At 40.8% G+C, this 24,554-nt stretch overlaps 1 protein-coding gene across 11 annotated transcripts in view; it reads left to right on the top strand.

Moving 5' to 3' along the window:
• The window catches only part of CFAP20DC (CFAP20 domain containing), a 176,084-nt gene extending 151,987 nt beyond the window's left edge, over positions 1 to 24,097 (top strand). For 10 of the 11 annotated variants that reach the window (XM_054033921.1, XM_054033920.1, XM_054033922.1 and 7 more), the window contains 2 exons: positions 14,480 to 14,571; positions 23,336 to 24,097. In XM_054033921.1, the coding sequence (XP_053889896.1) occupies positions 14,480 to 14,571; positions 23,336 to 23,448 (205 nt within the window). In that variant the 3' untranslated portion in view covers positions 23,449 to 24,097. The remainder of the gene's footprint in view (positions 1 to 14,479; positions 14,572 to 23,335) is intronic. The other variant, XM_054033925.1, reaches the window with a different exon arrangement.
• Positions 24,098 to 24,554: the final 457 nt, after the last annotated feature.

The following is a 24,554-nucleotide window of genomic DNA, read 5'->3' as shown; positions in this document are numbered from 1 at the left end:
GCTGATTAAGTGCTGAGATTGCAATTCAAGCACTCTTGTTTGCCCCAGCTAATGAAAACCAAACAGACCAGTCCCTGGTGTGCACTCCCTGTTGGTTTGTACCCTTAATCTTGCTGCATCGTTCAAACGTCCTTAAAAGACAGTGCAGTCACAAAAGGATTATATATATATATTTGCACTACAACCGAATTTCACTAATCTGCATACTGTCCAATTCATACATAAACAATGGCTGTCTCACCCTCTTCCAAGCACAGATTTAATAGCAAAATAGCTCAAGGTTGAAAGTGTAAGTTAAAAAAAATGAGTGCAGCAATGCAATCAAAGAAGCATATTCATTTTTATGATTCATTACAAGAGCAAAGTCATACAACTTCATTGCTTTTACCAAACAGACAACATTACATTATGAAGTATTATAAAACTACACTGCAGCTGTCAAAATAAGCAAACGGGGATAATGTATCACAAAATGTACTTTGCTTTTTCATTAGGCTTGTTCACTTACTCACTCATTCACAAAATTCAGTAATTTACAGTGGGTCTCCCAGTCGTTAATCTGAATTAGTGAAATTCTGCTGCACTTGTCAGGCCACAGTATGCACCAAAGGTACCATGACAATAAATGTGGGTTATATAGAACACACCTTATTAAAAACTACCTTAGAAAGTTTCGATAATGCTGGCAAAACAGCTGGCTGCCAAGGGGTTCTCAAGAACTTGGTGACCTACAGGTATAGAATATGTGAGCGAATCCTGGTGAAAAACACATGGCTTCCCATTGTCTGAGTCTATATACTCTGTCTTCCACTTCCCCTCCTTCTCTGGAAGATTTGACCAAGATTTGTCAGGCTTCCCCAGCTGGAGTATTCAAAATTACTTTACCATGGAATCCACCTTTTGCATACCATGTGCAGCCGAAGTATCATCTTTTAGTCTTGTCTCCCACGCTCCAGGAAGCAAGTACATGTATGTTGCTTCCTGCCTTTTCATACCTCTAAATAAGCTTGACCAATATTATAGAAGATTAGGGTTGGAAGAGACCTCAGGAGGTATCTAGTCCAACTCCCTGCTCAAAGCAGGACCTAATCCCCAACTAAATCATCCCAGCCAGGGCTTTGTCAAACCTGACCTTAAAAACCTCTAAGGAAGGAGATTCCACCTCCTCCCTAGGTAACCCATTCCAGTGCTTCACCACCCTCCTAGTAAAAAAGTCTTTCCTAATATCCAACCTAAACCTCCCCCACTGCAACTTGAGACCATTACTCCTTGTTCTGTCGTCTGGTACCACTGAGAACAGTCTAGATCCATCCTCTTTGGAACCCCCTTTCAGGTAGTTGAAAGCAGCTATCAAATCCCTTCTCATTCTTCTCTTCTGCAGACTAAATAATCTGCTAAATAATAAATAAGCAATCAGGTTGGTCAGGCATGACTTGCCCTTGGTGAATCCATGTTCCTGATCACCTTCCTCTCCTCCAAGTGCTTCAAAATGGATTCCTTGAGGACCTGCTCCATGATTTTTCCAGGGACAGAGGTGAGGCTGACCAGTCTGTTGTTCCCAAGATTCTTCTTCTTCCCTTTTTTAAAGATGGGCACTATATTTGCCTTTTTCCAATCGTCTGGGACCTCCCCCGATCACCATGAGTTTTCAAAGATAATGGTCAATGGCTCTGCAATCACATCAGCCAACTCCCTCTACACCCTCAGATGCATTACATCCAGCCCTATGGACTTGTGCATGTCCAGCTTTTCTAAATAGTCCTTAACCTGTTCTTTCACCACTGAGGGTTGCTCACCTCTTCCCCATACTGTGCTGCCCAGTTCATGAGTCAGGAAGCTGATCTTGTCTGTGAAGACCGAGGCAAAACAATCATTGAGTACTTCAGCTTTTTCCACATCCTCTGTCACTAGGTTGCCTCCCCCATTCAGTAAGGGTTCCACACTTTCCCTGACCACCTTCTTGTTGCTAACGTACCTAAAGAAACCCTTTTTGTTACCCATCACATCCCTTACTAGCTGCAACTCCAATTGTGCTTTGGCCTTCCTGATTACACCCCTGCATACTCGAGCAATATTTTTATACTCCTCCCTAGTCATCTGTCCAAGTTTCCACTTCTTGTAAGCTTCAGTTTTGTGTTTAAGCTCACCAAAGACTTCTCTGTTAAGCCAAGCTGGTCGCCTGCCATATTTGCTATTCTTTCTGCACATCGGGATGGTTTGTTCCTGTGCCCTCAATAAGGCTTCTTTAAAACACAGCCAGCTCTCCTGGACTCCTTTCCCCCTCATATTAGCCTCCCGGGGGATCCTGCCCATCAGTTCTCTAAGGGAGTCCAAGTCTGCTTTTCTGAAGTCTAGGGTCCGTATTCTGCTGTTCTCCTTTCTTCCTTTTGTCAGGATCCTGAACTCGACCATCTCATGATCACTGCTGCCCAGGTTGCCACCCACTCCTACTTCCCCTACCAGTTTTTTCCTGTTTGTGACAGCAGGTCAAGAAGAGCTCTGCCCCTAGTTGGTTCCTCCAGCACTTGCACCAGGAAGTTGTCCCCAACACTCTCCAAAGACTTCCTGGATTGTCTGTGCACTGTTGTATTGCTCTCCCAGCACATGTCAGGGTAATCACCTCTCTCCTCAGATAAATCCCTGGCTCCCTGTTCATTTCACAATGCAGTACAAAACTTCCCACTTCATACAGCCATCCTCGGACTTGTCCTATCTTGTTGCACAGACCTTGGCCCTGATTATGAGCAGTATCCTGGATCCTTTGTGCTGCTCCAGTGGCTGACTGCCCTACTGAGGATGACCCACTGCCTGAGGGAAATTATCTAATTGCAAAGTACCCCTTGGGGCTGCTCGAGCTTGCACAAGGAGCTCACCTGGCTCCTGGCAGCCCGAGAGATCCAAAGGATGAGATCCACAGGAGATCCAAAGGATGCATAAACCTGAGGTCAGCTACAGGCCAGAATCAGCGCTCTTAACAATTTCTACCCCCTTTCCCTGCTCCTGCCTTTCTTCTAGCATCAGCCTCATCTCTGTCCCTTCACTTCCCACTGCCCATTGCTGGGGTGAGCCTTTCTCCTGCGCAGCTCCTGTCTACTCTGAAACCTGTCTAGACATGCTTTTCTCTGTCCCTCTGCTGCCACCCCATTTCTTCAGAATTGTAACGTGACATGGAACGTTGTCTGCCCTGCTGAGACCTCTTCAATTCTTCGTCCCGCTGCTATTTAGTACTTATCTCCGAGAAACATTTGGACACACAGTTGATCTGTCTGCAAGACACTGTCAAAGTGAAGCTGTACTTCATTGTTTCAGTAACTAGTTGTACCCTAAACAGCTTATTCTTATAGATTGAGCCTCTTATTATGCCACTAAACCAGTGTGCAGGTTTAAGCTAGCCAGTGTCAACACTGTGAGCTATAGCGCCAGAGACCTACAGTAGGTTGAGGAGTGACCTCTCACTTCCCAAGGCATTGTTAAGTTCAGTCCATGTCATCCAGTTGACACGCCTAGGTTCCACTGAGATCCAGCTGCTCGCAGTACACAAGCATCTTTCTAGCAAAATAAGCCCATTGTTGCCCTTGCAACATAAGAGTGTCCCGGTGGGTGTAGGGGTGGGATTCATGGGGTTTCTTTGAGTCTCCATTGAAGCAGACTGCCAGCAGCCAAGGCAGAGCAGGAATTCACTTACATCCTGATCCTGAAGTTGTCTCCACACAGACATAAGGATCACCCACACAGAGACAGTTACAGGATTAGGGTCCTACGTCCCTCTTTCCAGGATGACATCAGTCTCATGTAACTTCCAAAGTTCACTTTCCTTTCAGAAAAGCTATTTCTTTTTATAATTTTCTCTTTTTTTTACAACGGTAAATTATACATCTGCTCTGCTACACAAAAGCGTTTATTACTCAGGATTCCTTTGTAGTTATCCTATTGTTACTGGAAAAACTTGCTACTTTTAAAAACAGATGACACTGCAAAAGCATAGTTTTTGCCACATTGATTAAATTTACAGCTTAATTTTACACTGTTGTTATATCAAAATAAAACCAGGGCAGTGTAATTATATGCCAAAAGTCCAGTGTTGTCTTGAGTGTATTTGTTTAAATGATTCCTCTCACAGAGAAGGAAAAGTAATTTTCAGGTTTTGTTTTCAGCAGCACACCTGCTAACTAATTTGATTATATTAATGTTAAAGTTATTGTTCCATTGAGCTGGACTTGTCCATTGATTTTTAAAAGCCCTGAGCTCCCTAGTCATCCATTAAGAATAAATGGGATGCAGTCTGTGGCACAGGACAGCAGAATCCTGCTGGGGGTTGACTGTATGAGAGAAAGCAAACGATGTTAGCTGCAACAAGACTAGTTAGAAGGCGTTTTATGAATTGATGAAACATTAAAACGTAATTCTTAAAATGAAGGGTTTGCTTGTGTTCAGCCTTTTAGCTCTATAAAACCCCCACTAATTGACACTTTGTTAAATGTTTGGGCATTTGAACTAGCAGACAAGTGAAGACAGTGGATAATTGATATGCTTTATTACCGTCTATTTGACTGAGATTAAGTGTGAATATGCAGGAATTTTGCCAAGTAACTTATTTCCCTTTAAAAATTCCTTACTGCAAGTTATACAGCCAATACACTGATAAACAAATGAATCAAAGTTAACAAAGAAGAAAGGGCATAATATTTTTAGTTAAATTAGGTAATAAAACATTGTTTTTCTCTGTTGGCATCATTTATAATGCCAAAAGAGCAGGGAACACCAAGTTTGAAATCTAGCCAGCAAATCACCAGTATAATAAAATGGAAGTTTAGTCTTTAAGTAAAATTGCAATTTAGCTCCTACTAAACGTAAAACTTAATGGGAGTTGTGCGTACTTCCTTAAGGAAGATCTGACCACCAAACAGCAAGATCTATTAATTATTAAATGATTATTAACCTGCAAGTCAGGTCTTTCGCTACTGTTTTCAGCCTAATGTAAATGAATATGCATGTGTTCTTTTTGCTTTTAATAAACTACTAAAATATATCCATCGACGGCTGACATTGAAAGAAAATCCTGTTAGTTTAATAGGCTAGATTCTCAACTGCTGTAAGCCAACTGATGTCAGTGTACCTACGCCAATTTACGGTGTTTGCACCAGCTGAGGATCTAGCTCCGTGTGTAGCCCCCCCGGCTGACACCCTGAGAGCGAAGGGCTATGAGGTGCAGATGGACGCCCTGATTGTCGGAGCCCTGGGAGCCTGGGACCCCTGCAACGAGCGTGTGCTGTGGACCTGCGGGATCGGTCAACGCTACGCATGTCTCATGCGGCGCCTCATGGTCTCAGACACCATCCAATGGTCCAGGGACATCTACATCGAGCACATCACCGGCCACCGACAGTACCAGGAGGCGTGAGCCAGAGTGACATCGTTCTCCCACTACGAGAAAGGGACCAAGTGACCACCTCTGTTGGATCATGTGAACTGGAACCATAAACTCCCTAAACATTAAATCTCACCAAATCAGGGTCAATTCATCCTCATCATCATATCCACTCATTATACTCCACACCCGAACACAACCACTCTATGAACTTCATACCCTCATATCTCAATGCCTGTACTTTGACCCATCAAACTTTTACCCCCAATCGGGGATATTGCAGACTATGTATTCTTCATGCCACCTGAGCGTAAACCAAACTTTGCACCCTCGATAATCTGTATGTTATTCCCTGATAACCAGAAACTTCTATGCTCAAACTTTGTTCACTATTTATTTTTTTTAACATCATCTTAATAAAATTTTTAAATCTGTTCATGACTGCTTTACTCTGTCTGGACCTGACACTGCTTCCATGGAAGCTAATGGAAAGATACTTTAATAAGAGCTGAATTAGGATCTCCATGTACAATCTCACTTGTACTTTTATCGACCTCTTCTTTAATTAGTCAGTCATTAAAAATTAAATTAGTCAGGTTTAAAAATAAAATCTCTTTGCTTCCTTTAGGATTACTGAGCATTTAGTTGGCCGTGTAACAGACTGACAATATCCTGTAATATCCTGAACAAATCTTATGGAATTTAGATAAACTTTATTGAATTAAATTAAACCTTATTGAATTAGTCTGAATACCTTTGGGGTCCATTTTGTTAAAGATGCAATTGTGTATGTGTTATTGTGGCACTGTATGTACCTTCTCTTCCCTAGTAGGAGGGGGTATGCTAATTTGCTACCTCCTGGAGAAATGTGCATATACTAATTTTAACTGGATTCTCCAGCGACCAACAGCCAAAGAAAGGGGTTTGGATAAATAGCCTGGTTTTAAACAGTTGTGGGGCCTTTTCTTCCTGATCCAGCAAATAGACAGGACCCCTGGTCCATGGAGGGCCCCAGTCCTCAGGGTATGGTAAGGACTGGGGGCTTGTTCTGAGCTGAAGCTGTGATGAACTCATGACCACAGTGGACGCCCCGTGAGTGGGGGGTTGAAGCACTGATCCTACCATGTTAGGGTTGGGGTCCGTTCTGGTAAACTTGTTAATATGTGTAGTTTCTTTTATCGTTTTTAATGTTTTCTTTGTAGTACCTTTTACCTTAAGAATAAATTAGGCTTCACTAGGAAGTGCTGTGTGGTAATTTACATCTGTAGCAATTACACCTGTTAACCGTCTCTAAAGAGAAAGCCAGTAGGTGTCCTTGGGCAGCTTGTCTGTGCTGGGAAGTAGACGGTAAAGACAGGGAGCTTGCAGCCTGGAAATACCCCAGTCAGAAGGGAGAGGAACGCAGGTCTCCACCCAAGACAGGCAGCAGCTGGGGATCTAGAAGCCCGAGATTGGGTGCCCTGTCTGGTCCACTGAGGGGAACTACAGGTGCAGTTGCCCTAAACTGTGACAGGCTGGATTTGCTGAAGTGGTGGATAGCAGGCAAGAGGCAAGACCAAGAGCTTGTGACATTCTGTAAATTTGCTTGTGATTTTCTAAATCTTTGTGCTAGCAAAATAGAAAGTTCCAGTAAGGCATACAGTAAATGAAGATATTATGTATTAGGGATGGAATGAATCTGTCACTTTGACGGATTGTGAGGCAAAGAACAGATTAACAGATTACTCATAGTCAGAATGCAGCTCCCTGTGAAAAATGTGCAGGAAATGATAAGTGTTGGTTTGTGCTGATTTAATGATATTTTAAAACTACAATAACATTCTAGGAGAGTAATAAAATATAGCTCATGCCTTGCATTTTTTAATCATCAACATATTGCCAGTTTGACCTTAAAATAATTGTGATATTTCTTTTTGAAATATATCTTTCAAGTCATACAAACTTGTATTACAAAATAAAAATTTGACATACCAACATATGTATTTTAGTCCTGTTTAAGCATTCTATTAAAATGTACACTAGAAAATCTTTTTCCTTGATTTGTGAATATAAATATACTATGTATCTTTGTAGGTAATGCATTCTATTATTCTTCGGCACATTCTCTCTATTATCCATCATAGAAATGTTGTTTTCTGACCTGGAGTTGAGAAAAAATGAACAGTTATCTCAATTAGGAATTTGTTTATAAACACTATTGAATTTCTCATGGTTTTATGGCATTTTTGATTTAAGTAATTGTGAGAATGTTCAAATAGCAAAACTGAAGTGTTTTTAGAGGCAGTAATGGACAGTTTAAGACTAAGATGACTGCAGCATTATTATTGACATAGCTGATGGCAGTAACTGAAATTTGATTTCAACATTTTGTATCCCCAGAACAGAAAAAGATGAATCAGAAGTTACATACACAGCACCAGCATCTTTTCTTGTTGTTCATTGTTAATGGACTTCAGAGCTCCTAAAGTCACTGTAAAATTAGTTTTGAAGAGCACACATTTGTTATTTTAATGGAACTGTTACCATAAAACAAGATGACTTCTCCAACTACATGTACATTATACATTGCAATGTAAAGCCACAGTCATCCAAATGCTTACACGTGTGCTTAACATTACGCACATGAGAAATCCTGTCTACCAAGTGCTTTATGGATACTAACCAGAGACATAGACATTTTGTTTCTGTATTTCTTCAAAATATTTTTGTAGCTTTGTCCCACAAATTGGGGTGTTTTGACCTCATGTAGAGTTAGTGAAATTATTCATTGCTAATAAGTTACTCGACAAATTCAGCCCTTTTCATCTGCTTGTGAATCATTCATGAACCTGTCCTCATTTGTTGTTCCTAAATATTCACGAAATAGTTTATGCAATTAAATATCAGCCTATCAGTTATTCCTACATACGTCCTCTTCAACTATTTACTGTTCATTATTGTCAGTGTTTGATTGGTCACATAAGTCAAATGATATTTTTTCTGATTGGACAACTCAATTTTTTTACGCAGAAGAATAATCAATAGCACATAATAACTAACACACTTTCTATTTGGATTTTGAGACAAATGTGCTAAAACTTATATAAAGTTTGGGCTTTACAATAATTTTGAGCAAATAAACCAGTTTTCTGAATACTCATAAAAACAAATATCCGTGGAACAAATATGCCAATATTCATTCACAAATGTACTTATTATTATTTTTTACTATTTGACTAGCTCCAGCTTCACGTCTATGCAAATCAGGGTATGAAGCTATGAGGATCTGGGAAATCTGTCTGTACAATTTCTGAATTTTGGTTGATTCTGTGAGGTGGTTGTTATGAGGTTGCTGTATCAGCCACTGCGTCTCTATCTGTTTTGTATCCACCATTACTGACAAAGTTTAAGCACATCCCTCCCTGACCAGGTACAATGGTGGGTCATTAGAACTGAGCGACTGCCTGTCCAGAGTGAAGCACCGCAGGACAGTGGGTTAGCTGGAGCCTAGGAGAAGCTATTTCCTCCTGGGGAGAGTGAAGTGTGGAAAGTTCCCAACAAGACAAAGAGACAGAGGCAACAAAGCAGGCATTTAAAAAAGACACGCAGAATTACCAAGGAAGCTTTGGGCAAGAGAGAGAGAGGGGATGGATTAGTCAGAGAAAGCTGACTGGTGAGAGGAAGTTCAGAACACAGACCACGTGTTGCAGCAGAAGGATCCTGAATGCCGCTAGACAGCTCTGCCCTAGCCCAAAGAATGCTTTGGAGTGGTGAGGAACCATGTTTGAAGGATTTATTTTTGTATAGATATTTATATTCCTCGGGTGATTAAATAAAGAACAACGGTGTTAGAATCCTGTGCAAAGTGTCTGCGTTTTCTGTGTTACACCGCTGCATGTGCCCTTGGAGAGTTCCCTTGGAACCCAGAACATTCACACAGCTGGAGCTCTGGGATAGGCTGTGCTTAAGCTACAGGGGAGGGGGTCAGCCTGGTTCCAGGGACTGGGCAGTTGGCAGCATGGTTGTAGCTCTCAGGAGGGGTTGCTAAACAGAGGGTGTACACCCCAAGAGTGTCTAGAGACCCTGGACAACAGCAGAGTCTAGTCTCAGTTCAAATTCTGGAGGTTTAAAACACACAGGATCCATCTCACCGCAAGCAGTCTGGTGAGTGTTCAGGAGGGGGAGCTTGTCCGGATCTGTCTACATGGCGTGAAATAGGTACCTTTTAGAGCACGCCAACGGGGTCTACCTGGGACTGTTAACTTTACAGATCACACCCCTGTGGTGCGCTTTCCCACATCGTGTCGGCAAGCTCTAACATTTCAAGAAGGGACCTGCAGTGCTCCTGAATTCCGCTATTGCTAGCAATTTATTGTTAATGGTGACAATTGTGATATGCTACTGTTACTGTCACTGGCAAAGGCTTTGTATCCATGCTAGTTATAAAGTATTGGCAAGGTTTCCCAAGCATACTTTACTGATCGGCACAATTTGTTGCAAAGATTAATTAAGTTTGTCACATAGCTATAACAGAAGCTGTTTACAGAAATACAAATGATTATGTTCATTTTTAAATGCTGCTCAACTATCTTGTGATTTTCAATATATTATAATTACTTCCTGAATCTATAAGACAGATTTTCTGATGCAAATATTGGAGGAAAAAAGGAACGAGATGGTAAAATTGTATAGTGCATGCTGTTACGTACCTTGACATGAAAAATAAGTTACAGAATAACTGTAAGAATCTTAATGCCAAAGTCAGTGCTAAACCTAACTTTGAATGTTTATGAAAACTGCCTCTTCTGGACCGTCACATAATGTGACTCACAATGTCAAAGAGTGTACTGTTTAGCATTCAACTTTGTTATCAAGAAAGCCATAGATAGGTCCTGGCATGTTGATAGTATTGATTACAGCTTGAGGTCTTGATAATAGCACAAACAGAGGGTGTCTCTAATTAATCAAAATGCTTGATTAGTTTTTCTGTTTTGAGGAGATAAACTGGCTTCTTTAAGAAATTCACCCTAAAACAATTCTTTCTTCAGTCAGTGTGAGATGAAGGATAAATTAGACATGCAGCCCACAATCTACATTGCTAAGCATTCCAATGACCAGTTGTCTGCTGGACTTCTTATTTTATACAAAGATATAAAAATGATTTCAACAAGGAATGTTATAAAAAATGTAGCTCACTTAGGCTACATCTACACTACAGGGGGGAGTCGATTTAAGATACGCAAATTCAGCTACGTGAATAGCGTAGCTGAATTCGACATATCGCAGCCGACTTACCCCGCTGTGAGGACCGCGGCAAAATCGACCTCCGCGGCTTCCTATCGACGGCGCTTACTCCCACCTCCGCTGGTGGAGTAAGAGCGTCGATTAGGGGATCGATTGTCACGTCCCGACGGGACGCAATAAATCGATCCCCGAGAGGTCGATTTCTACCCGCCGATTCAGGCAGGTAGTGTAGACCTAGCCTCATACTCTCTCCCGCTCACACACACATGCTGTCTTAGGTGCTTCCTTGAAAGCTGGGCCCCAAGAGGTTACAAGTTTCCTGTGTGCCTAATGCCTGTCTTCACTGCTAGAGCAAAGCATCTGTCAGGATCTCCACTAGAAACCCACTTTTTAGAGGTTTATCAATCAATTGCAAATCTTTGCTTTCTTCTGAAAGTTGGCAGACAAGATCTCAGCACAGATATGAATTTTGTTTACCAATTTTGGAAAAGATTGGGTTGGTCATGTGTGGAAATATGAGATCAGTTTTTAACATGCATTTCAACTTTAAAAGTAACGGTTGGCCAACAAGAAGTCCATAATATTAAATTGAAAAGAAAACAAATTAAAAGAGCCAAGATATTGCAGTTTAAAAATTGGCCATTGCACCAGCATAGTATGAATAGGCACCTGCTAGAGGTATTGTCTTTCAGATGAGACACAGTCTAGTCCTATCTCTCTCTGGATCTGACCCACCACTCTTCCTTAAAGGTTTTGGGGTGGTTTTTTGCTGGTGTAGGGTATTAACATGCATGTTCCAGCAAAACATTGCATTTTATATTCTTTCGATTCCCCCCTGTAACTTCTCTTGGAGCTTGTCTTCACTCAGAACATAATGGTGTTTGAATGTGATTGTGAAGAGTCAAGTTAGCTGTCATGATGCTTGATCGTGACTGACCACACAGCACGAATCTGGTCAAATCTGAGATTAAACATCATGTCAGCTAATTATGATTAAACCCTGGTCCCAGCAGTAGCACAAAAACTCAAGAACTTGTGCTCGAGGTAGATAATACCAGAAATGCAAATTGCAGCAACTGAAGTGTTTTTAACTGTGACTCTGTGGGTTAAAGTGCACTCACCTCACTGGCATTCGGTGACACTTCGGACACTTGGGTAGAACTGGATACTCTTTAGGGTGTTTTTGAAGAACGTGTGTGTGGAAAGTGGTATAGAGAAATGGTCATGAGCGTGGACTGGTCCTCACGGCCAGTAGCTGAATGGTAACAAGGACTGGTTGTGAAGTTGGTCATCTAGGTGCAAATACCAGGATGGTATAAAAGAACATTTCAAATTTTATTTTGTACATATTAAAATGATGGAAAATTCAATATCTCTCTTTAAATCCTCTATCGTACTTGGTGAAGTTCTGCCCCCGCAGTTGTGTTTTCTGAGGTGGAAAATTAGGTTTTTTTCATCTTGGCTGCAAAAGAGCAGGTGTATGTCCCCAGATTCACCCCAGATTGTGTGTACATACCAGCAGCAGATGATGTGGAAGCAATAACATGCACCAGCAGCACAAGAACCAACTGAGAGAAGGAAAGCAAAAGGCATATTTTAGCAGCCACAGCATCTGAGTTCTGCCAGGTTTCTCTTTCAGAAACAAATCCCAGCCTGTGTTATCTCAGGTCGGCCTGGGTTTGCAGAAAGCACTGTAAGCACCAGTATCTTACATATTTATTAGGTGCCAGATCATGGGCCCCAAGCTGGCAGCAGAAAGTAGTGAAAAACCAGCAGATCTGGCTGGTTTCATGAGCATTCCCCTAGCCCAGAGGAATCCTCCTCCTCGTGGCCTCCGGCATAGGGACGTGCCCAGGACATCCCTGTGTCTGGCTGCTGGAACAGCCCATGGGGACCATGACCAATAATGTATTAGTTACAGCAGCCCTGAAATTGCTCTGACTTATGCCAGAAACCCACCCAGTCCGAAGCCAGCCCCAGCATGAGGCAAACATAAGGGGGGCACCTTTAAAGGCCCCCTTGTCCCTTCCCTTCCCTCCCTCCCCCATTGCCTTCAGTTTTGCACTGAGCACAGCTTGACCCAACAGGAGGGATCTAGGTTTATGTCTGGAGACATGGCCTTCATCTAATAAAGTAGGATTGGTTACCAAGGTCCACATCAGGATTCCGTGTTCAAATGTCAAGGCTTCTAATGCATTTAAGGCTAGTTCATGGTTTATGTGGAAGTTTTGACAAATACCAGAGATCTGCAGTAAAAACGGATGGGCCAGTTTTCTTGTAGCTGTTTTTCCGTATTGAAACATGGCCCCCTAGTGGTGTGCAGGAGCTGGTTTGATTGAAAGAACTGCCCTGGTAACCGGAGCATGCTGATGCTGCGACTTCTGCCCAAATGCTGTTGGTGAAAAAGTCTGCAGCTCAGTCTGCAACCAAAAAACATATTTCCCTAAAGGACTGTTTTATTCTCCATTACCTGAAATATGAGGCTTTCTGTCATACCACATTCAACTGCAACAAATGGAGTGCCGTATAGGAACACATGATAACATGAAAGTCATTTCACAAAGCTTTAGAAAATACAAAGTGCAACAAAGGCATAAAAAGCAGGTCAAGTTAAATAAGGGATAAATAAGCCATCCGTGGATTATCTGGCCCAGACTCCCTTCTTAATTACAGAAGGCCCACCAAATCTTGTGCCACCACTGCAGCAGCTGGGGCCAGGGGAAGTCTTTCTCCAGAGTCTTCTAACTCTATATATTCAGCCAGTAAACTCTGCATTTCTTAGCTCTGTGGTACAAAAAGGTGTCCTAGTGAATGTATGTGTACGAATTATTGTTTGTATTGCAGTAGCTCCGAGGGGCTTCAAGCCCATTGTGTTAAGCTTGGGCCCAACACGTAACAAAAAGCTGGGCCCTGCCCAGAAAAGCGTACAGTCTTACTGTGATTGTGCTACTACGCTCTCTTCCTCTGCCATCAGGGATTAGGTAGGTAACAAGACTTATGCTACTGTTGTATAATTTTCCCATTTATAGGGGTCTGGTACATGTTATTATTCCTTCCCCCACCCCCTTTTTTTTTTTTTTCTTTGACTACACTGAGCATTCTTCTTCCCTATCGCTTTTGTTGGATATATTCTGGAAATAATAATGCAGGAAATAAAAACAAATGTTCCTTTGAAAATCAGACCAAGCGTGTATACATATGTAAATATGTGTGTGTATATAATTATGCAAGTATCTTCATAGAATGAACTAACTGCGTTGCAGTTTAATATAAACCTGTAATTTGCTGCCATATAGGAATTTTTCTTTCTGCTATAATTAGAGAAACAAAATCAAATGTTGTTAGAAAATGCTCCATTAGCAAGAAAGTCCATGAGAAGTCTTCATAGATGTGTTGTTATGAATGTGTTTTAATGTGTATTTGTCTGTGATTATGAAATTTCATTATATAGCATGTTAACTGTGCTTATTTCATTAGTTTTGGTTTAGTGCTTGGTGTTAGCAGTGTCTCAAAATGCAATACACATAAAATGGGCAATTTTAAAATAGAGGTGGGTTTTGTTGTTCAGATATTTTCTGTTATAGTTAAATCCCCATATTCGTGAATGTGTTTACTTGAAGGAAAATTACTTTGTGAGCTTTAGGGCTCACTGTAGAACTGCTTAGAAATTTCTATCTAGGAGATACTCGTTTTGCTGCTAAGCCCGCCTTAATTTTCAAACTTTTGAAGAGTGCTGCTATTGAGTTTATTAATGTGAAAAGCACATAATTTATTTTGTTTCACCACACCTAAGATGTTTATGAAAAGTTTTAACCCTAATTGTGAGATTTAGGGAGGAACAAAACAACTTTGTTCAGAATGACTGACATTTGGATTCATCTTTTTCAGGGACTGGTTAAATGTGTTCAGCCCCCCCATAATTCTTCCAAGCCAAGAGCTAGCAAAGCATATTGAATCTTCAGCAAGTCTAAATATTCCAGGTAGGAATTTATAAAAGTGGGTCAGTGAGGAGAATATGTGAAGAATGTGTAATAATTTACGAATTGTAACAGAGATGTATTGCTCAATATTGTTCTCACACTGCTGTTAAATGCTGACTTCTGCAAGGAAGTCAATGTGGTCATTTGGTTGCACTTCCATGGAGTAGATTCTGGTCTGACTCTTTTAAGTCCTCTGATTCTTACCATCAGCTCAGACTGGTAGAGTCAGCCAGGGACACTTTCTGTCTCTGATAAGTGGAGAATTCATTTGCATAGTGACTGTTGTCTGCTAATCAAGAGCAGTATGGATTAGCTCTGGAAGGAAATGCACCCTGTTCATTTTGAAAGAGGACGTTGCTGCTGGGGGAGAAGGAGGTGGGAATGGAGAGTCCATGAAGGAGAGATGTGTAAACGTGAGGCTGCAGCCTTTACTCATGCAAGTAATCCCTACACACAAGAATAGCTCCATTGAATTAAACGGAACTACTCTGATGAGTAAGAATTGCTTATGCGAGTAAAGATTTCAGATCATGTCCTAAATAAAAGCTTGGTGTGGTTCTTGAGCACTGTTAAACAGCGGTGAGTCATCACCTACAATGATAGCAGCACCCATATGTTACGGTTCTTCACTGGACGCAGGTCTGGTCCGAGACCAAATGGTGCTCCCAGCGAGAAGCGTCTTTGGTGCCCACCCTCCATTTGTTAAACTTTGACATACCTTATTTTTATTGCAGTTGTAGCCTATTTCACGATTTTGATGCACAATTTGCATGCATAATTTATCCCTGTCATAGGCTGTGTAAAATTTGCCCCTTGCTGCAAACTAGATTGCAACTGAGCTTTTCGCTTCCTATACTGAGCTCCTGAAGGCTTCTTTGGGGGCATCTTTTATTTTCTATGGGGAAAAACAGACAGTATTAGGGAGAGCAAAAGTCTGTGTTCCACAGTCTTAGAAAGTCATCAAACATTACATGTTAAGTATAGCAAAAGAAGTAACAGTATTTCTTTTATATTGCTGCATAGACAGCGGTTTGACAGATACCTCTGGCGTCTCATTAAATATGTCCTTTATTAGTTGCTACTTACACTCTTCAAATCTTAAAACACAAGTACACTTTCACAATTACACAATAAAACAAGGTTCACAATATCGCAGCTGGGCTCTCACTTCATTCTTATGCCTCACTGACTGACTAGTGACGCCCCGCCCCTTAGATACCCACAAGGGCATGGCTGACAGCATTCTAGGAGGTTTGAGGAAAATGTAGTGCTCAGAAAGGCTGGAAGGTTCCATGAGATTCTACAAAGGTCCAGAACATTCTAGAAGGTTAGTGAAAAATGAATCCACATACGAAATACCTGAAACATGTTACTTCAAACATTCTGTTTTCTCTTTTGACGCTAACAACAAAAACAGCACTCCAAGCCTAGCATCCCTAAATCCGGCTCTGGCTGGAGGATGACAAAGAATGTGTCCTGAAATAGGACAGTGAACAACAATAGAATTAAAATAAATACATCTCTTTCCACAAAGGTTCTTTTTTCTTTTCTCCTACCCTAGGGAATAGAATAGGTTCCTACATTTTTCACCAGGTACAGAGAATTCAGTGTGAGATCTCATAAATCTCAGCTGTGTATTTTGGCTGCCCAAGGGATGAACATGTCTCAGTGATTTACTGTCTAAAATAGATTATGCCCCTCAAATTGGGAATCTTTTCATAGGTGTACATTTGAAATTGCTTATGACAGCAAAATAGAACTCTGCTGTCAAGAGGGAACCTTGCTTTGAAGAATCGAATAATATGTTATGTTAAGTGGCCTAAATAAACCAAAGAGAATGGGACAGTAATCCTTGAGTTAAAAGCATGTTAGACATATATTTCTGATAGGGGCCTGAGATGATTCTTGATGTCAGTATTATGGAATCCAAAACTTGCTGCAGTAACCCTAGAATTTCCATAAGGTTGAAAATTGAAAGATTTAGTTCAGAAAGTGGCACAGAAGTGTTGCCAGCCTAGAGGGCCCCGAGGGGGCAACAGGGTTTGTTGCCCGGTGTGCGCCGCACCAATAGACACACCAGGGTGGAAAAGCAAACAAAGTTTATTTGAGATCTCAAAGTGGTGCAGGGAGACAGGCACGTCTCAAATCAAGCACAGCACATACAAGCAAGCTTTCTCTTTTATATTCCAAGCTGTTTCTGTGTAAGTCTTTTGTTCTGTAAAAAGCAACAGAGGGTCCTGTGGCACCTTTGAGACTAACAGAAGTGCTTCTGTTAGTCTCAAAGGTGCCACAGGACCCTCTGTTGCTTTTTACAGATTCAGACTAACACGGCTACCCCTCTGATCTTTTGTTCTGGTTTCTCCCTCATACCCCTCCCTACCCGATAGCAGTTACAGCAGGTACATATTGTGCATGTTAGAAACATTCCCGTTCACATGCTTATCTTTGGCCTTGCAAGCTCCATGCACTAGGTCTTTCCCTCCCCTTTTTCCCCCGCATTATCACTCCCGTTTCTGTTAGTGCAAGCAAAACTGCAGCTGTCTGCTAGAAAAAGCGGACTATTACATATTCTGCTTCAGCATAGGCTGTGAGCATGTAGATAGGTGAAAGTTCACAAGATGGAGTCACTGTGGCTCACTTAGACCCAGAGTAGGGGAGTTTCATCGGCACTTATGGCCTTCCACTCCCCCGAGTTACCTGGTAGCTATGCCTAGTGATGTCAACAGAAGCATATTTGCTAATTTGTTGTTTTTTCCTTATTATTCTCACTAGAATCTCTGACCAAGGTAATTTGTGAAATGCTCATAAATTAACTTGCTTTAATGATAAAATATTTTATATGTGTGTGAGTCAATAGTAGTGTTTAAATGTACTTGTAGCCATCTTGAGTGGACAAACCCCTTACAGCTGAAAAAACAAGACAAAATTTGACCTGTAAGTGGTAACTGGGTGTTTGCAGTACTTTGTATGAAAGACATTATACAAAAATGTCCTATTCTGTTTAAACCTGTTAGAGCTTTAGTGCGATGCGTGTTTTTTTCCCTTAATCCTTTAACTCAGGTTCACTGACAAAAGAACTGCGTGCTACTACTTACCCTTAAATTCCTGAACTGCTTGGTGAATCGGATCAGAATGTTCCTACCAACAACCTCTGCTCTGCAATCTTTATTTTAAACGACACATTAGTTTAACAGTTAATGTTCTAATCTATCTTGGGAAGTTGTACAAATAGCAACGCCCAGTCTTCAAAAATTTATGACTCTGAAATCATGAATACCCAAGTGCCAAAGATAACAAAATCATATCAGTAATGAACACCTGTAATTATTTATAACTCATACAAAATATCCTTGTCATCTTTTATATACTTCTTTAACAGTATCCTAAAACAAAAAAGTCAATATAATTTTGCTCGTGTTAATAAAAAATTTGGAAGATATTCTTTATTTTGGGCATAACGCAAGGGAAATACCCAAATGGCCAATATTCCATAAAAACCACTGCACTTTAAAGTTTACAATACATTCTTAAGCATGTGCTCCTTTAGAAACATATCCAGAGAGGTATCCAGGCGTCACAAGAAATAGACTTCTAGTCAATAGTGTTGCAGAGATGTAATTGAGAGCAAAATTTGAGCCAATATGTTTGATATCTTTAAAAGTTTTATTTTCCTTTGGTCGTTGATGCTTATGATTTAGAATCCATTACATTTTATTTGATATCTTTCATATGAAAAAATGGGTAGTAAATGACTCACATGTAAAACTCTTTGGAACTTGCCTCTTTTTTCATCAGTTTACTTGCCTTAACTGCTCATAAAAGAGAACTCTAAGGACCATGCTAAACAGTCTTGTTGCTCAGGCCGCAGCTCTTGGCAGTATTTATAAATTAACTCTGAAGCACATAATTACAATACAGATCTGAGCACCTTGCCTATTGTCAAAGATCATATTGGACAAAACATTAGGGATATTCTGCTAAATGTGCAGCTCATCTGACAGAGGGTCCAGTAGAGTTACAACCACAGAGACCAGGTCAAAATTTGGCCCATGTATGCCTATAGTGATGTCCAGATTGTGAGCAGTTTTCAAGTACTAAAACCTGGAATAGAGTGAAAACCCTGTTCTGTGTAAAATAGGAGGCTGTCTTTATACCCATGCTCTAGGCTATGGTAACTGGATAAACATGGCAGCACTACTGTAATTCAAACAATAAATAATGAAAATCTTATGCCTCTGAGTTTAGAGAAGAATTAAAGCCAAATTTTCAGAAATGGCCTCTGAGCACCTCAGTTTTTAGATGCCCGACTTCAGACATGTAAAGGGAGCTTGACTCCATTAAAATCAGTGGCAAAACTCCCATTGATGTAAATGAGGCAACATTTCATCCATTCAGCCTCGTTTTCTGAGATGCTGACCAGCTGGAGATCCTGTTCCCTTCAGTAGGAGATGGGGGAGCTCAGGACCTCTAAAATCTCCCAGTGTGTTTGGATGTGATTGATGTTGTCAGGGAGGTCAGAGAGCCTCTCAATGTGCTGTTGCTGAAGGGTTTCGTGACTAGCGTGATTTTGAAATGCCTTGATGTTAAATCTCTTTCATAGTCCTTTTAGTTGTTTACAGTGTTATGGTGCAAGCCGCATGTTCATGATTGATCTGACTAAATGATAGTCTGTCCAGCAGTCATCCGTACCTGTCATGGCTCATGTAATATGGATGATTACAGGCTCTGACAATGACAGTCAAGAAGATGCCAGTGTTCGGAACATGGGTGTTTCCAAGTGGTCTTATATGTGTCCCTCTTTCTAAAGATGGTTTTGTGATAAGCAAATCATGTTGCACACATTTGCTGAGGAGAAGAATGCCATTAGAGTTAACTTTCCCCAGCCCGTCTTTCCCAATGGTGTCTCTCCAGAATTCAGGATGTCACCCATGAAGTCACCTATGAGGATAAGCTTGTCTTCCCTGGCTGTGGCAGTGAGAACTTCATCAAGAGCACAGTAGAACTGCTCCTTGTTGTCTTCGTCATCGTCCAGTTTGGGAGTGTACACACTAATGACCTTGGGATACTGGTTGTTACTGAGTTTAAGATGAAGAGTCATGAGACATTCGTTAATACCCATAGGGAGTTCTAAAAGCTGGTTAGCAATTTTGTTCTTGATGGCAAAACCAACCCCATGAATATGCCTCTCTTCAGATGTCTTTCCTTTCCAAAAGAGGGTATAGCCACCTCCATCTTCTTCCAGTTGGTCTTCATCTGCCCAACGGGTCTCATGTAGGGCAGCAATATTGATGTCAAATCTTTCAAGTTCTCTAGCTATTATGGCCGTTCTTTTTTCGGGACAGTCACTGTTCGGGGAATCCAAGAAAGTGCGAACGTTCCAAGTGGTGAACTTCATTATTTTGCTTTGGATGTTCTGCGCGTAGGTAGAGTAATCCCGGTGGACATGGCCATCCAGCCAGGAGAGCATTGAGACAGCCTATATTCAGGGCACCTTTTCTAGCCCCTTCCCCTTTCGGGATGAGCAGATGGGATCATGAAGAGGACTGCTCAGTTACAGCGGCAGCTGCCGAAATTGCACTTCTGTCTCACAAGTCCAAGTGCAAGATGACCAACACACGGCCGCCACCTGCATGCACATTTGTGAGTAGGGACTCCCAAAGCTCAGTGCTCCTGTTTCCACCACCACAGGACTTTGATAGTGAGAGATGTTAACACCCTTGGCAGAGGCCTCTGCATGACATCTTTGAACGTGGGGGAGCCAGTGTGCAGGCAACAACCTCACGAAACTTGACAGGAAGGAGCCCTGGACCCAGTGGCAGGGGAGTCTGAGACAACTGGAGGTCTCCGTCCTGCTGCAGCCCTCATCCGCCTTCACAGATGCAGAGAACTGACAAGTTCTCAAATATGCCTGTTCCACTGTTGTGGCCCTCAAGATAGTTAAGTCCAAAGCAAACTGCAAAGAGTTACAAAGGGATCTCACAAAACTGGGAGACTGGGCAACAAAATGGGAGACGAAATTTAATGTTGAAGAAGGAGAGGTTTCTTACCTGTACAGTAACTAGAGTTCTTCCAGATGTTTTGTCTCTAGAGGTGCTGCTCCACCTGCCCTCTTTCCCTCGGATGCGGAGTCCTGCTGCTGGGCTTTGTAGCTGAGAAGGAAGTGGAGCGATGGCAAGACTACACCTCCCTATATGCCCTTTTCCAGACCACAAGGCTGTGTGGGGTGCAGGTGCAGACTCACTGACACTGTTGATGAAAAATCTCTCATCAAGTGTGCCCTGATGGGGAGCACCCACGAGGACAAACATCTCAAAGAACTCTAATTACCGTCCAGGCAAGTAATCTGTATTTCTGTGCGCATCTAACACACCAGCCTATTTTTTCGGCCACCTGATCATATAACCTATATATCATACTGCAATCCCAGCTGTAAATAGATTCTGAGTGTTGTGAAACTGGTGCTGTTAGCATAACAGGCTATTACTTATTATGAGGTAGCAGCGCATACAAACCACATGATTTGCATTACTGTTCTGAGCAAGAGGTAAACATTTAGGATGAAATGCAAGATACAGATTGCATTCAACTGTGAATTGTTTCCTATCAAAAAGTTATATATCATAACTTACATTTAGCTTTTATAAAAGACAGAACTGAGAAAAGAACTTTACTATACAAAATGTTTATAGTACATATCCATCTTTAGCGCTATCAGTGTACTTGTACTTGGGGCTAAGAATTGATTTCCATATCCTAAAAATATTCTGGCAGTTAACATAATGCTCAAAATATTAGATTTAAACTGATTTAGTAGCTGACTGCATCCTATTAACTCTTTGGTGCTGAGAGTTTTCATACACCCTTCGCCTGTAATGGATGATGGGCTAGAAAATCTGACTCCTACATTACAATCTTGTACATCAGGGTTAATGTACGAACTGACATTCAAGAAATAGAAATGTTGAATTGCCAGAAAGCAGTAGAAATATTATAAAAATGTACTAGAATTCCTCTGTACCTTGTATTTCAGTAGTTGTTGGAACTGAGGTAGACCCAATTCTTATTGGCTGTTCTGCTACCTGGAAAAAAAATCACTAATGGCGTTATCTTGCAAGATGCAAGTTTTTCTACAAAATGTCTAACATGCTGTAAAGTCTAGGAACCAGGAAGTTGTAGTAAGGGTGCATATTGCTTGTGTTAGCAGTAACAAACTTCTTTAGTGTTAGTAGAAACTGAATTGACCTTAATCCTTTTAGTGAAATGAAGCATTGCTAAATTTTCTTGCGTGTCATCTGCCATGTTCTCTAGTAGAGTTACTGGGTGAAAATCGGGCCCCATTGAAGCTAATAGCAAAAGTTCATAGAGGATAGATCCATCAATGGGTATTAGCCAGGATGGGCGGGGATGCAAAACCTGGGATGCAAAAACTCTGAAGTGGCCCTAGTCTCTGTTTGCCAGAAGTTGGGAATGGGCAACAGGGGATAGATCAGTGGATTCCATCCACTATGTATGTATACGGCGTAACTGACATCAGAATTTGGCGCACATGATCACCAAACTTTTGTTTTTCCATTTTAACTTTGGTTTCCAGAGACTTGCACTGACATCTTTTTACTGTTATAACAAAACTGTAATGAACTGTAATGTCATGATGTAATGACCAATATGATGTCAAGACCATGGGAAATGCAGTCATTATAGTGCATGTGTAGAAATTAATTTTCGGTTACATTTCTTGAACATTTCATAGTTTATTTGCTGTGGGGTTTTTTCAAAATGGTGCACTGCCTCACTATACTTAAGGACTAATTACTTACAAATTTTATACATTTTTTAAATGAACCCATTTTTGGTTTAGGGATAGCAAAATCTGGAGCAGATCTAATTTGTTATTTCTGCTGCTCTATACATAAAAAAGATTTATCAGAATAACACTATCTCTGGTTCCCAAACCAATAACATTTTGGATAAGTTTGTTTACCAACTTGAAGCATGATCCAATACACAAGGAGTTTATAGTCAAAGAAATGCCAACTTTACCTATTACAGCACTACTGACATTGTAATAAATTTGTTAAATTAGTTTTGACACAGAATTTCTCCACCCACCTGTTTAAAGCCAATTAATGAAATATTTTGTACATACTTAACTACTTATATTTAATGCATTTATAACTTTCAACAACAGAAATCTGATCAAATTAAATAATAAGTTAGCAAGCTTAAAGGTAAATTGTCTGAGACAAGCATAGCAAGGATAAAATCTCTAAATCAAGACCTTTTGCTTTACGTTAGATTATCTGATTCTTTCATCTATAACATTTTCATGGTTAATGCAATTTCATTTTCACAGATTAAAAGCTGGTTCACTGTACTTTTTTGTGCATACTATTACACAATTATTTAAGCAATTCTTTGAGAAAGATCTCCGTTAGGAGTACTTTGACCCATTATCAATAGATAGATTTTTAGACCAACTTTTAATATACTATTCCAGCAAACTGTCTGTGCTTTCAGTTCTTAGGCAAACTTTGCATTATAATTGTACCTCAATAAATATAAAACTTTAGAAACACAAATGAAAACAGGAATAAATGTTAACCTCAACGGTAACAATTTTAGTATTTTGCACAAAAGCCAAGAGATTACACCCTCCTAAAGAGGCACTCTGCCAGATTGTCAGCTGTGATAGAAGGGTGCTTTTGCTGTGTTTCAAGAGTGACTAGCAGGGTAATTTTACTCTTATTTTTCTCCCTTCACACAGGTGAAGATGACTTCAGTGCTGAGGAGGATGAGGAAGTTCTGACTCTTTTGTATGATCCATGTCTAAACTGTTACTTTGATCCAGAAACTGGAAAATACTATGAATTGGCTTAGCTAATTCCTGGTTGAGAGAATGTTGCTCTCCATCAGAACAGAATTAACATCTATTTCTCTGTAAAGTAGTAACCAGAATGTAACGTTTTATTGCGTAATTTAAAAGTTTGAATCCGTAAGTCATTTTGCAAGCAAATGAATATATTTAACAAATAATGTAACATCTTATTTTTGTAGTTTTGTATTGTTATAATACAGTAGAACATCCCAGTGCACAAGCTCTCGTGGCTTTGACAGTTGCTTGTGAGACTAGTTTGTTTTATATTAAATATTGAAAGATTCTGCGTGTGAACAAATTAGGTGGAATCAAAAGGTTTTTCAGTGTTAATATGTAAATTATGGCTTCATACAAAGAAAATGTATTTTTTCATTACTGCTTATCAGATGTTCGTTTAAATGGATTCCATGATACCTTAACTTTGTACTCCAGGAAATGGCGTGTGATGTTCAAAGGCATGTGCTCCATGGGCTCTCTCTCCTTATTCACCAGAAAGAACATCATCTTCCTTCCTCTCCAGGAAAGTATCCGTACTGATTAAATGGCATTATAGTAACTGCTTTTGAGAAATCTTATCCACTTATAATCGTTATAAGTTTACTGTAATACACTGGATTACTGCTAGCATATTTAAAGCCTTTTCGTTTCATATTTTTGGGTTGTATGAACGTTTCTTGGGTTTTGTCACAATCCCCTCATTCGACTGTTTGGCACAGAGGTACAGAATCCAAACACTCGAGTGGTATAGTTCATACAGTGCAATGATGTTCAAAGCTGACCCAGCATGTGCATGGTCAAGCTGTGACTCCAAACCACAAGAGAGATTTAATATCTGACTGGAAAGCTCCCTGATCCCGAAGTGTAGTGATGAATCTCACTTCACGGATTCCCTCTTCCAAAGGGTGGGGTGGGAGTGGTGTTCCACCGGAGCTATGGATAGACGTGGGTTCATAGAATCATAGAATATCAGGGTTGGAAGGGACCTCAGGAGATCATCTAGTCCAACCCCCTGCTCAAAGCAGGACCAATTCCCAACTAAATCATCCCAGCCAGGGCCTTGTCAAGCCGGGCCTTAAAAACCTCCAAGGAAGGAGACTCCACCACCTCC

Source organism: Malaclemys terrapin, chromosome 7 (genome assembly GCF_027887155.1).
Source record: "Malaclemys terrapin pileata isolate rMalTer1 chromosome 7, rMalTer1.hap1, whole genome shotgun sequence".
Classification (NCBI taxonomy): Eukaryota; Metazoa; Chordata; order Testudines; family Emydidae; genus Malaclemys; species Malaclemys terrapin.
Note: the sequence above shows the minus strand (reverse complement) of the source record. Positions and strands in the feature narration are given on the sequence as shown.